At 35.6% G+C, this 13476-nt stretch overlaps 1 protein-coding gene across 1 annotated transcript in view; it reads left to right on the top strand.

The window, feature by feature from the left end:
• Positions 1-13476, top strand: part of slc36a1 (solute carrier family 36 member 1) — a 53001-nt gene that overhangs the window by 6025 nt on the left and 33500 nt on the right. The window contains exons 5-11 of the mRNA XM_039680376.2: positions 2423-2511; positions 3158-3247; positions 3943-4027; positions 4457-4675; positions 6938-7036; positions 7158-7324; positions 7928-8097. Of these exons, the coding sequence (XP_039536310.2) occupies positions 2423-2511; positions 3158-3247; positions 3943-4027; positions 4457-4675; positions 6938-7036; positions 7158-7324; positions 7928-8097 (919 nt within the window). The remainder of the gene's footprint in view (positions 1-2422; positions 2512-3157; positions 3248-3942; positions 4028-4456; positions 4676-6937; positions 7037-7157; positions 7325-7927; positions 8098-13476) is intronic.

Genomic DNA, 13476 nt, shown 5'->3' on the forward strand with positions numbered 1-13476 from the left:
TTAAAAACGTCTTTTTAAAGTATCTTTTTATTAAATGGTCTGTACACTTACAAAGTTTTCAAAAGCTTCGTTTTGCATGTATGGAGCCTCATTATGTTACTGTGTTAGTGTGGGGCTATTTTGAGCCTTGTTAGTGGTATAAACTAGCGATTTCTTTTTACTTAGTAAATGCCCCCAGTACTAGCATTATACGCTAAACAGATTTTAGATGAAACACTTTACATTCGATTATCATGAAAGCAAATCTCAGAGAACGGTTAACTAGGTACAGATGTTTTATTAGACCAAAGGTTCATTTTGCGCCAGAGTTCTCCTTTAAGTATTTTATGCTCTTTGTTCAAAAACACACTAAAACAATAACATTGTGAAATATTATAATTTAGTGTTTTAATGTATTATTGATGTGCTATCATGATTTCTATTTTAATATATTTTAAAATGTAATTTATTCCTGTGATGCAAAACTACATTTTCAGCATCAGTACTCCAGTCTTCAGTGTTACATGATCCTTCAGAAATCATTCTAATTTGATGATTTGAAGCGCAAGAAACATTTCTTACTATTATCAATGTTGAAAACAGTTGTGCCACTTCATATTTTCTCAGGATTCTTTGATGAATAGAAAGTTCAAAATAAGAGTTTATTTGAATAGAGATATTTTGTATTATAGACCATTTTGCGAGATGTAAACAACACCGGTCCACAAGCACTTCCTGTTTCAGTTTTTTTAACACTACATAAACGTTGGAATGAAATACAACCAACAGAACATTTACAACTGAATCAAAAAGTTAAACACACATCTTTAAGATGTTTTCTTTACATTTGAAATAAAGAAACCATTTACAAACTGAAACAGGAAGTGTAGTTTACGTCTTGCAAAAATGTTCTATAAATGCCTTGTATAATACATTTAATTTACACGTTAATTGTACTGATCCCAAACCTTTGCAGAGTAATGTGTCAATTTTATTTATTTTTTATATTTATATATATTTTTAGTCATGATTTAAAAAAACAATGTGTTGAGCACACCTCAACAATCTGCATAATGTAGTGCCTCATTTATATCCATACCACAAACTAAGTATAGGAGCCATGTTTACAGCCTCTGAGGAGCACTGAAACCTCTCTCCGCATCAGCTGAGGACACTGGGACAACGTGATGATGCAGTCTTCTTGACAGTGTTTCCACCGATTCAAAGATGACACAGATGTGTAGCAACATCGCTGAAGAAAGCCTCCATCACGCTTTCACCTTTTTGTCAGTTATATTTATAGGGAATGCCTTGTGTAGTTGCACCACAACATTACTATTCCTTATCATATAAAACCTTTCCTCCCAAATTGGTCTCTAGAGTGCCTAGTGGGGATGCACAAACCGAACCAGTTAAATGTTAATAAGAATTGTAAATGTGCAGAAACAAAAGAGACAGAGAGTGCACATTAGAGCCCTGCGAGGAAGTGTTTTTTCAATCCCGCTGCTGCTGAATTTCTGACCATTACCGCCCGCCCACGCCCGCAATATTTGTGTCCACCCCCGCTCCCTTATGAAAAAATTTGACAAACTTCGGGACTATAACGTTCAGAGGAGCAGCAGACATAAAACTTTGTGTTTGCCCTTCTTTGGTTATAACCACAAAAGCAGAATTTAATTTCCTGCTCGCGCTCATTCATTCAATGGCTGTGAGAATAGCGACCAGCATCACATTTTTCAAAAAGACACAAAGGTATCACATAATGATCCTATAAGATACGTGCCGTGAATTTTAAGTGTTCTGGGGGTAAACGATATGAAATTCATTGTAACGAAGCAGTTCATTACTGTTTTTGCACATCAACTGTCATTCTGACTGTGATTCTTACAAACGCAATTCCTGAAGATATACCCAACTACTCTGTGAAGAAAGTTCCTTGATACTTTTTTGGAAAGATTTCTATGCGTTGTATTTGTATTTACCATACAAATGAATGACATGAATGAATAACTTGGCCTAGCCTACTACAGAATTCTATGGAGAAAGAACTAGTTGACATATACCTATACCGGGGTTATTTTTGTTGACCACCCGTTGCCCAAAAAAAAAAAAGCCCGCTCCCGCGTGATTTGCAGGACCTAAATCCCAATGTAGCCCTTTTGTGCACTTTCTGTGTTCAACACTGATAACAATAAGAAATGTTTCTTTTGCACCAATCAATCATATTAGAATGATTTCTGAAGGATCATGTCACACTGAAGACAGGAGTAATGATGCTGAAAATTAATTTTTTGCCATCACAGGAATAAATTACATTTTAAAATATACTAAAAAAGAACATAGCTAATTTAACTTCTAATAATATTTTACAATATGGCTTTGACTTTCAAACATTTCAACTTTATCATTGGGCTGATGTTCTCTGTCTCTTCTTGTGTTGCAGGTGGGGCCTTTAAGTCTTCTGGCCATGGGAATAGTGGCTATACATTGCATGAACCTCCTTGTGAAATGTGCACATCATCTAAGTGTAAAGTAAGAATAAACAGCTTGAATGATTTTAGAAATACTGCCCCTCATGTTCTTGACAGGTTTTCTAACACACGACACCCTTTTTTATTATTATATCATGGTGGATTTGAGTTTTGTTTTGTTATCATTTGCATCTGGCCAAAGAGTTTGATAATATTTTTAAAAGCCTCATATAGTCAGTGTTAAAGGTATAGTTCACCCAAAAAATGTAAATCCTGCAGTTGACGGTAATCATCGACTTCCATAGTATTTTTGTTTCCTACTATGGAAGTCAATTGCTACCGTCAACTGTCCAGTTATCAACATTCTCCAAAATATCTTTCTTTGTGTTCAAAAGAAGAAAGAAACTCATACAGGTTTGGAACAACTTGAGGTTGAGTAAATTGTGACAATTTTCATATTGGGGTGAACTATCCCTTTAAACACGATTCTACCACCCCACCCATATACTATATATATATATATATATATATATATATAGGGCTGTGACTTGAATTCATGAGTCTGATTAGTTAATTAATGAATCCATGGTTTAATAATTACATTTTGGTGTTTGTTTAGGATCATTTTTAGTAGAATAAAATATTTTAGTTTGGTTTTGTCATACAATTCTTTTCATTTTTCTAAATGAAATATTGTCTTTATTTAGGATGGGCAAGCCCTTTCTTTCCTATGGAGATGCAGTGGAGCATGGCATGGAGAACGTGCCATGGCTGAGCAGACACTCTGTGTGGGGAAGGTAACTGAACGGCTTTGTTTCAGTGCTTACGAGGCAGTTTTTATTTTTAATTCAGAGTAGACTGTTAAAGTTGACGTGCAGTTTGTGCTGTTCTCACCATAATCTTTGACCACTTGTCACTTGTGACTCTTTTAGATCCTGGTTTATGAGCAACGTCACTGTTTCACATTTTGCACATGATAGCATATATAGTAATCTAAACTGCTGTTCAAATGGTTGGAGTCAGTAAGATTTTAAAAATGTTTATTGAAGAAGTCTCTTATGCTCACCAAGGCTCCATTTTACCGGTAATATTGTGAAATTATTACGTTTTCTATCTGAATACATCTTAAGATGTAATTTATTCCTGTGATGACAAAGCTGAATTTTCAGCATCATTTCTCCAGTCTTCAGTGTCACATGATTCTTTAGGAAGTAGGCTTGATTTGCTGATCATGAAACATTTTCAATGCTGAAAACAAGTGCTGCTTAAAATTTGTGTTAAAACCTTTGATGAATAGAAAGTTCAAAACTTTTAAATAACATAAATGTCATTACTGTCACTTTTGATAACAGTAGAATTTGAACAGTAGTGTGTGCTTGTCTAAATAAAGTTGTGACATTTAGATTACTAAAAATTAAAAAAAAAAAAAAAAAAAAAAAAAAGTTAGACCTGCACTTGAACATAATGATTTATTTTGTTTTTCGGCTTTCAGGCGTGTGGTAAATATGTTCCTCAACTTAACCCAGCTGGGCTTCTGCTGCGTGTACTTTGTGTTCCTTAGTGACAATGTCAAACAGGTGAGAGATCTTTAAATACAGAAGAAGAGACATTTTCCAGATTTTAATAAAGATTTTAGTCCACAATAAAATAATAAACTTTAAAATCACATAGCATAATCACTATATTATAATATCATATGTCATTGGTTTTATTTGTGTAGAATGTATAAACTGCTAAAAATATTACCCCTAAATGGATTGTCTCTTTGGATAAAAGCTTATTTAAGACAACTTACTTAAGACAAATTTATCAAACGCTGTGACTGATTTTGTTTTCACCACAAGAGGGCAGCATTGCCTTTCACTTCATTTGGATAAACCACCTGGGTTTGCTTCTCCCCAACAAAAAAGATGTTCTTCCTTTCTTTATTTTTGAACCTACAAGTGTAAAATTCTCTCAGTACAAGTTCATATTGTTATTAACACAATGTAATCTTTCCATTGTAGGTGGTTGAGACTGCCAATGCGACAACAGTGAACTGTCACAACAACGAGACAGCAGTGACTGTCCCCAGCTACGACTCTCGCCTCTACATGCTCTTCTTCCTTCCCTTCATCATCGTGTTGGTGTTTATCCGCAACCTCAAGTACTTGGCTCCTCTGTCGTTTGTAGCAAACATTTCCATGTGTGTCAGCCTGGTCCTCATATACTACTACTGTCTGACGGTAAGACACATTAAACATGCAACACACACTCAGAGAAATAAGTTGAAAGTGTATCTTTGTTGCATACATTGCTTCATTATTGTAAATAGTGTCATGTATGATACATCAGCCCACAATACAAGTGAGCAGTTCAAAAATGATTTGAACACTTATGCCACACTAGGAATATAATTGCATTATAAAACAAAGTATTAATCAAATTGCCATGTATTTTAGACACATTTATAGCACAGATGCACTTTTTAGGCAAAGACATTTTTTACAAAGTCTAGTCACACTTTTTTAGTTGTCTTCAGCTTCATAAAATATTTTACTGTATAAAACTTTACTTGAAGGGGTGTGCATAAGACTGACATGACACCTTCATAATCATGACATGACACATTATGCATGTTTATGACAGTTATTAAGTGTCATTAAGCGTTAATTCTCTCAATTATGACATTTTTAATGCAAATATGACTTGTTTGAGATGTATTTGTTTAGACAACTTGACAAACCAATACACCGTCAGTGTCTTTATCATGACAACTTGGCATGATGGAGACAACACAACCTCTCATAAATATGTCATAAACATGACATAGCAGATTAATTAAGAAGCCACTTAGCTTTATGGGTTAACGTTACATTAAACTAGCTGGTGGTTGGTTTTGACATTGGCTGTCATGAAGCCATTATATCATTATAATGACAAATTCTGTTTGTACCACTGTTGAGGTCATGAAAAATATTCATGACACAGTTATAATGGCCACATGACAGCCAATGTCAAAGCCAACCATGTGACAATTAGACTTCCTCGTTTGTTTAAAAAAAAAAAAAAACTTTTATTTTTGGCAAATAAAAAGGCCTTGAAGGAAATAGCAAACTTATTTGAAAAAAGTGACTCTGATTTTTTGCTGTACATATAATAGTGAAGCTACTTTATTAATAACATGTTTTACCTAATCAGATATTCACGTAACTAGTAAAGTTTAACAAAATAATAAAGAGTAACTTTTTCAAGTGCATTGTATCAAATGATTAATTTAAATGTTACCACATAGTAACACCTGAAATAATACAATAGATCCTCTGCTTCAAGCAATTTGCAGGACCAAGCCTTCTCCCCTGCGATGCTGATTCAGGCTCAGGTGTTATGGATGTAGAGTTGAGCGTAAATGACAGGTGTCCGGGTTGTTTTTCAGAGCCCATTTCCTATTGAACCGCTTTAAATGCTTTAAATCGTACCCTCACGCCTGTAATTGTCAAGGCAGCTACTGAGAAATGAGCAAGTAGGAAACACAATTTCTCAGAGAGGGAAGAAAGATTGTCTTGGTGGAAACAACAAGAGGAAGTTGAATGGCTGAAGATTGCAATTTGGTGTGTTGTTTGCAAAAACATTTTTTTTTTCCCTTTTTTTGTGTGAAGAATCAGGGGTTTCAAGAATTCTTGCTATTGTTCCTCTAGATGCTTCTTGAACCTGAACTGCAAATCATAAGATCAGATGATTTTATTTGCATTACATTTATGCTCTAAAACATTATTTAAAATTATAATTTAAAACCAGTGTCCTGGATTATACAAAAGTCTAAGACTTTGTTAATCTAAATCATATCATCATATACTGTAGTCAGAGAGGTTAACAGTTTTAAACCCACGTTTGAGTTTTAATGTATAATTAATAAGAAATATTTAATATAACTATTTAACCATATATTTGTTCAATTAAATTGAATAAAAATAAAAAAAATAAAAACTTGCATTTAAATTGATCAAAAGTGATGGCAAAGACATTTATAATGTTGCAAAAGATTTTGATTTCAAATATAACTGTAAATTCTGTTCTTTTGAACTTTCTATTTATTAAAGTATCACAAACAAATTGTTTTCAACATTGAAAATAATAAGAAGACTGCAATGATGGTGAAAATTCAGCTATGCCATCACAGGAATAAATTACATATATATATATATAAAATTTATCTATTTTTTTAATAGAGAAGGGGTAGTTGAAATTGATTAAAAATACAGTAATTTTGTGAATTTTTCAAATCTAAATAAATCTAACTTTGGTGAGCATAATGTACTTAAATTAACTTTGTGCGATGCTAAGTGTATATAAGCATACTTAATTATCAATACTCAAACCAGCAGCATTTTCTTGGTCTCAGGCTATTGGACCCCACTATATATTCATGTAAACATTTTTGAAATAATCTGAATGTCACAGATTTCCAGACATGTTTTTTTTTTTTTTTTTTTTTCTTGGATCATCAGAATATTCCATACCCCATCAACCTCCCGCTGGCCGGACGGGCAGTTGACTATCCTCTCTTCTTTGGAACGGCAATATTCGCCTTTGAGGGAATTGGAGTTGTAAGTTGTTGTTTGTTTTTCTTTTTTTGCTCAGATTTTTTGTTTATCACCAAAGAAGTATTATTCAGGTGAAGAATGTTCAATTCAAAAAGATGTCTTTCTCGATCTTCATCATTTACAGGTGCTACCACTTGAGAATAAGATGCAGAATCCCAGAAAGTTCCCCATGGTTCTGTACCTTGGCATGGGCATCGTCACCACCCTCTACATCTCCCTGGGCACCATCGGCTACATTGGCTTTGGAGAGCAAATTCGGGGCAGCATCACGTTAAACTTACCGTTGTGCTGGTGAGTGCCAGGGAATCGTTAATGTGTATTGTCTTTTAGTCCAATACAGTTCTAGACACATCAAATGAATCAAAAGTGACAGTAAAGATGTTTTTTTAAAGATAGTAAAGATGCTTTTTTTTCCAGCAAGGATGCATTCAATTTTCTATTTTAAGTAAATGCTGTTTTTGAACTTTCTATTCAACACAGAATCATGAAAAAAAAAATATTAAACAGCAACTGTTTTCTATTGGAAATAGAATATATAAAATATTCTATATTTTATATATAAAAATAATATATAATATTTTTATATATAAAAATGCTCCTTCAAACATCATATTAGAATGATTCCTGATGGATCATGTGACACTGAAGACTAGAGTAATGATCCTGAATATTTAGCTTTGCCATCAGAGGAAAAAAAAATTACCTTTTAAAATGTTTACAAATTGTAATAATATTCATATTGCTTTGTTTTTGATCAAATAAATGCAGCCTTGGTGAGCATAAGAGACTTAAAAAAAAAAAAAAAAATCATACTTACCCTGAACTTTTGAAAGGTAGTTTGACATAAAAGACTGTAGAAATAAAAAATGCATGTAACATGTGTCTGTTCTGTAGGTTATATCAGGTCGTGAAGCTGCTTTACTCTTTCGGGATCTACATCACCTACGCTCTGCAGTTCTACGTGTCAGCAGAAATCCTGATCCCGCCGGCGGTGGCGCGCTGCGGTCCCAGGTGGGCGGTGATGGTGGACCTCAGCATCCGCGTGGCTCTTGTAGGCCTCACATGTGAGTCATGCTGCAACAGAAACACCTTGACACACCACTTCACTCCATCAGCCAAATCTATGAACCATTGGGCCGCTTGCGTCAAGAGTCAGGAGCGTTATCGACGGCTCATTTGCTTAGGCACATGTCAAACGTCACCCTTTTCACCGTGACTCAAGGTCGTTCAGGCACGTCACGGGGCATTTGTCATTGTTAGATGAAGTCTATTTTTACCTTTTGTCACTTTTTCTGAAGTAAGCCAAACCTTGAACACAACACTGCCCTAGAAAGGCAAAATACCTTAAAGGCACACTTCACCCATTTGCATTAAACTTTGTATCTTTAGAAACCCAGTCATATTTCTGAACGGTCATGGTTTATTCCCTTATTTTCCCCTGAGATGGGAGAAATAAGGATTTAAGTGTTTTACTTCCTGCTTATTGTGATAAAAATCGTCATTTTGCGTCATAATAAGCAGGAGGTCACATTTCATTAAAATATGTATAGACTACAAACATTAGCTCATTATTATTCCAGGGTGTGGGACCCACTCACCCTACAAGCCTATTATAGATCAGTGGGTGGGACTTGCAGATACTGAATCAATATCAGCCATCTTGTTTGGAAGCTAAGCTAACAAGCGTTATAGAGATATGAAGTTATGATAATGATGGAAGAAACTAAACATGATATTGAAGAAGAAGATTTTGAAATTCTGCTGCTCGAATCCGATGTTCGTGGCTATCTTTACGAGCTGCAATATAGTGAAGAGAAGCTGAGGCTGATGGAGGAACAGGAGGCGGCTGCCTGTCACGGTCGAGGAGCCCGAACTGGCTCGAGCTGGGCGGACTGTTGGTGTATGTGCTCTCGCTGTGAACTACGAGCAGAGATAGAGTCCGTCTGCTGCAGAGAATTTCAACGATGGCAATTTCTCCTTGACGAAATCTCTGAATCAGACGAGCACACGGACGTTTGTGTTGTGATGTGAACCATCCTAGTTTGAACTTTGTTGTTGTGGGAAGGAGGCGGGAACCGGGAGGCAGGAATTTCAAACTCTGGTGACCGCTAATGTTAGCCTTGTAGACGGAAGAGTGATTTCTTCTCTGTGTGCGCTGTTCCGGATTAGTGGGTGTGGCTTGTGAAGTTGTACAATGTGGTGCATTGTGGGGGTTGTTGTCTTACATACAAAGGCGCCCCTTGGTTATTTTCTTTTTCTCGGTCAAGAGGGCACCAAATTCAAAAATTCTTTTACATTTCGGCTACATATATGATCCACTTTCAATAAAGATTAATGTTGAAATTGGTGAAATGCTCCTTTAACTTTCTAGAGTGTGGAACTGAGAAAAGGGACTTTTAGTTGTCCAGCCAAAATAATTATAGGCAGGACACTGGAAATGAGTAGATTTAGTAATGAAAACGATCTACATAAATAAATCTTTGAGTTCAAACTTGATTTTTGACTACTTTTTAATTATTATACTTTTTAACCACTTTTTTGTATCGTCTGCAAGCGAGGAGTCACACCAAGGCAAACTCCAGTAAATTCCTTTGCTTTGTTATATAGAGCTGTTTGGTAGCCTATTGATCATAGTTGACTAGCCTATTTATGCTATAGGCTGCTAGCTAAATTAAGTAGATTGTGATCTCTCATTTGCTTGTCTAATGCATACTTTGTGTTACTTAACCTTGATGTCTGCGTTTCAAAGCCATCTCAACTATTATTTTTCTTTAAGAGCAATGGGCCATCCTTAAATGATATTAGTAAAAAAAAACGCCACTTAACTATTTGCTTTACCTACACTTTTATTCAGGTATCGTGTGTGTCAGAAGTGCTTCAGTGACAGATGGCACAGGCTACATCGTAATTTAAACACAGCAAACTTTAATGGACAGTAAAGCAAAGGCAGAATTCAATAACTCCAGAATTCATTATTTTCTCGAAAAAAAACCAACAGAATTGACTCAAGATGCTTATTCACATGATAAAGGATATCTTGAATGTCCCAAAAAATATCAATAACTAATTTTCGACCAAAAATGAACTGTTGATTACTGCCTTTTTTGCCTTTGTAGGGCAGAACAGAGAATGTTTTCGGCATGTGACTCAGCCTTGTGATAGATGTTCGGATATAGTGCTGAAATTAAATGAGTTCTGTGTTTTGGTTGAACAATGTAGGAGTGTTGAAGAAGGTGGTCGGGTACTTCAGTGGACCTGAAAGCGTGCCTCTTTTTCTATTTTTTTTCCCTCCGGGGTTAGTGTTTTTTTTTAGCAGTTGTATTGATTTCCTTTGAAACCCGAGGTTGTTAATTCCTGTTTGACACGTGAAGTGGCCGTTCTGCTCTGACAGTGTTTTCTTCACTAGGAGGCAGTTTTGAACACTGCTTCCACTTATATGAGCAGCCTGTTAATCTTAAAGGGATAGTTCGCCCAAAAATGAAAATTCTGTCAGTATTTACTCACCCTCATGTTGTTTCAACCCTGTAAGACCTTCGTTCATCTTCGGAACATGAATTAACATATTTTTAATGAAATCTGAGAGTTGGATCACTCCTCCATACTAGTCCATAGGCTTCTTGATGGATTGAAATTTGCCGGCCTCAGAAAGTTATTAAAGACATTGTTAAAATAGTCCAAGTGACAACAGTGGCTCAATCTTAACTTTATCAAGCGACAAGAATACTTTTTTTGTGCGCAAAAACAAACCTGAATAACAACTTTATTTCAACTATGAATTTTCTTCTCTCTGTTGTATGTCACACACATGACCATTGTTGGCCAATAGTGAGCCTACGTGTGACTAGAGGCCCAAAGAGATGAAATTGAATAGTTGAAAAAGTCTGTTTTTGCACACAAAAAGTATTCTCGTCACTTGATAAAGTTAAGATTGTGACGCTGTAGTCGCTTGGACTATTTTAGCGATGTCTTCAATAACTTTTTGAGTCCGGCAAGTTTCAATCCCTCAAGAAGCCTATGGACTAGTATGGAGGAGTGATCAAACTCCCCGATTTCATGTTAATTTGTGTTCAGAAGATGAACGAAGGTCTTACGGTGTCGGAACAACATGAGGGTGAGTAAATACTGACAGAATTATATATATATATATATATATATATATATATAAAAATAATAGAATTTAATATACTTTAATTTGTCTCAAGTGTCACATGGGAAACAAACATGTAGGCTACTTCTTAATGCATTTTTTTTTTCAAATATTTGTCAAATCAAACAAAATAAAAGCTGAATAAACTTGTTAAAATCAGGGGTGTATTCTAGCAGGTTAATAATAGGGTGTTAGGCCTGTGATAATGGGTTGTTCAGCTTTCTGAATATTAATCACACAGGATGTGAGTATGAGGTGAAGATACTGTCAAAGCACCTTCACACAGGTCATAATGCTTTGCGCCGGGCAGTTACAAATGGGCATGTCCAGGAGCACCTAATCAAAGCTTGTGCTGACTGCGGTCTGTTGACATTTCTCAGAATGATATTTTGAGAGATGATATATTTTCAAATGGTCTACAGCTTCCAGACATTTTTAGCTGTTCATCATGCCCTCCATTTGAAAGTCACTGACTTCGGGTCAAGGTTGTGTAGCCGACAAATATATTTGTGCTTGACATGGTTAAGTTGACAGTCCTTCCTGTCACAGGTGTCGTAATGTGTACGTCTGTCTGATTTTTTATTTATTGTTTTTATCACTGCAAAAAAGAACGTCATAATCTGTATTTTTGTCTTGTTTCCTTTTGAAGGGACAACTTAATCCAAGATGTATTTGCTGATACAAGTATTAATATGCAATTTTTCCTTGTTTTTAAAGGGGTGGTTGTATTCATGTTTTTTCTTTTTTTTAAAGTCTTATTTTTCATAAATTTCGTCTTTATTGTAAGCCCCTTCCCCTCAGTCATTTGAACGAGCGGTTGACTTCCTGAGTCTATGAAACCACTCCCTCAGAAATAGGCAGTGGGTTCAGATTGGTTAGTTTGGGCCGGTGTGTCGTGATTGGCTAAACTGTAGTGCACGTTGTCCGGAAACTTAACACCCATTACTTTTACGGGCGAAAATTGCATGTGTTCCTGTCAAATGTAAATAATGGTGTCGATACTGCAGTATCATTCTCTGGTATGAGCCAGAATCAGACCCAGAAAGCGGTGGAGAGAGTCAAGCAGAACCTCACCACACACGGCTCTTACAAAATGTTTCTGAATGATAATTTGCCTATATATATATATATATATATATATTTTTTTTTTTTTTTTACACAATAGCATTGCACTAACTGGCTACTATATACACAAACATCGTTGGCATTGGTTTACGTTCTTGATCAAATCGAAAAATAACGTCATAAAGTATATATACATGAAAAATGCATTTACATTACATACATTTACATACAAAAATACATTTAAATTAGTACATATACAAATTCCGGTCCAAAATGTTTGTACTTGTTTGTCAGAGACACAAAATAGCATAACTAAGTGGCTATAATGCCAGCGCTGGCATTTGATAAAACTAAAACACATGCTACGTCTGAAATTATACATGCAAATACATTTAAAAAGATTAAGTCTTAGCCTACTTACAGGTTGTGGACCAACAACTTCTGCCTCTGGTTTTAAAGTTGGAACTGCTTCATGTTTTAGTAACAGTTTCTTGTTGAATCCGGTGTTGAATTCGTGGAGATTCTGGAAGCTGTCTTCCGTAAAACGCGCAGCACAGAGAGCTAGATTACGATCGTCATTTTCAGGAACATAATCAAACATAAATTGAATACATTGTTGACGAAGTACAACGTCCGTGGGAAGCCCGAACACAGAAGACCTGACAGCTGGATGAACATAACACACTTTCAACGAGCCTCGGAAATATGGCCATGCCCTTTTTTGCATATTCCGGAGGGAGGGTTGATGAAAATGTGTGGGTTAGTGACGTCTAAAACATGTTGTAGTCCCAATCGAGTCGTTTTTGTAGGCATTAAACTTCCTGATTTTTAAAAGACGATATGTCTGCTTACATTGAACTTTTTAGTGCTGCAACTTTGCAGATACTATTCATGCACCAACAGCAACATTACACACTATTTAAAATGAAAAAAAAAGTGAAATCGCAATCAATCACCCCAAACGTGACAACGCTGTATCTTGAACTTTCTCTTTGTGCCAACCTCTTGATGCCTTAGTCTTTGTGTTTTCCAACTTTTGCCCTTGTTTGCAGCTTCGTCTAAAGTTTTCAGTCCATTTGGAGGATCTCAATGTAAGCTCAGGATAAAGCGTAGCATTCTTCTGTCTGCTCAGCAGTTTGCATCAATATTAACTCGGTGGCATTTGCATTATAACTCTTCTTTCTTTTCTTTTTTTTAATTCTGAGACCAAACTCTAACATTGGAGACTCAG

Source organism: Pimephales promelas, chromosome 9, assembly GCF_988280905.1.
Source record: "Pimephales promelas chromosome 9, fPimPro1.hap1.1, whole genome shotgun sequence".
In the NCBI taxonomy this organism is placed as follows: Eukaryota; Metazoa; Chordata; class Actinopteri; order Cypriniformes; family Leuciscidae; genus Pimephales; species Pimephales promelas.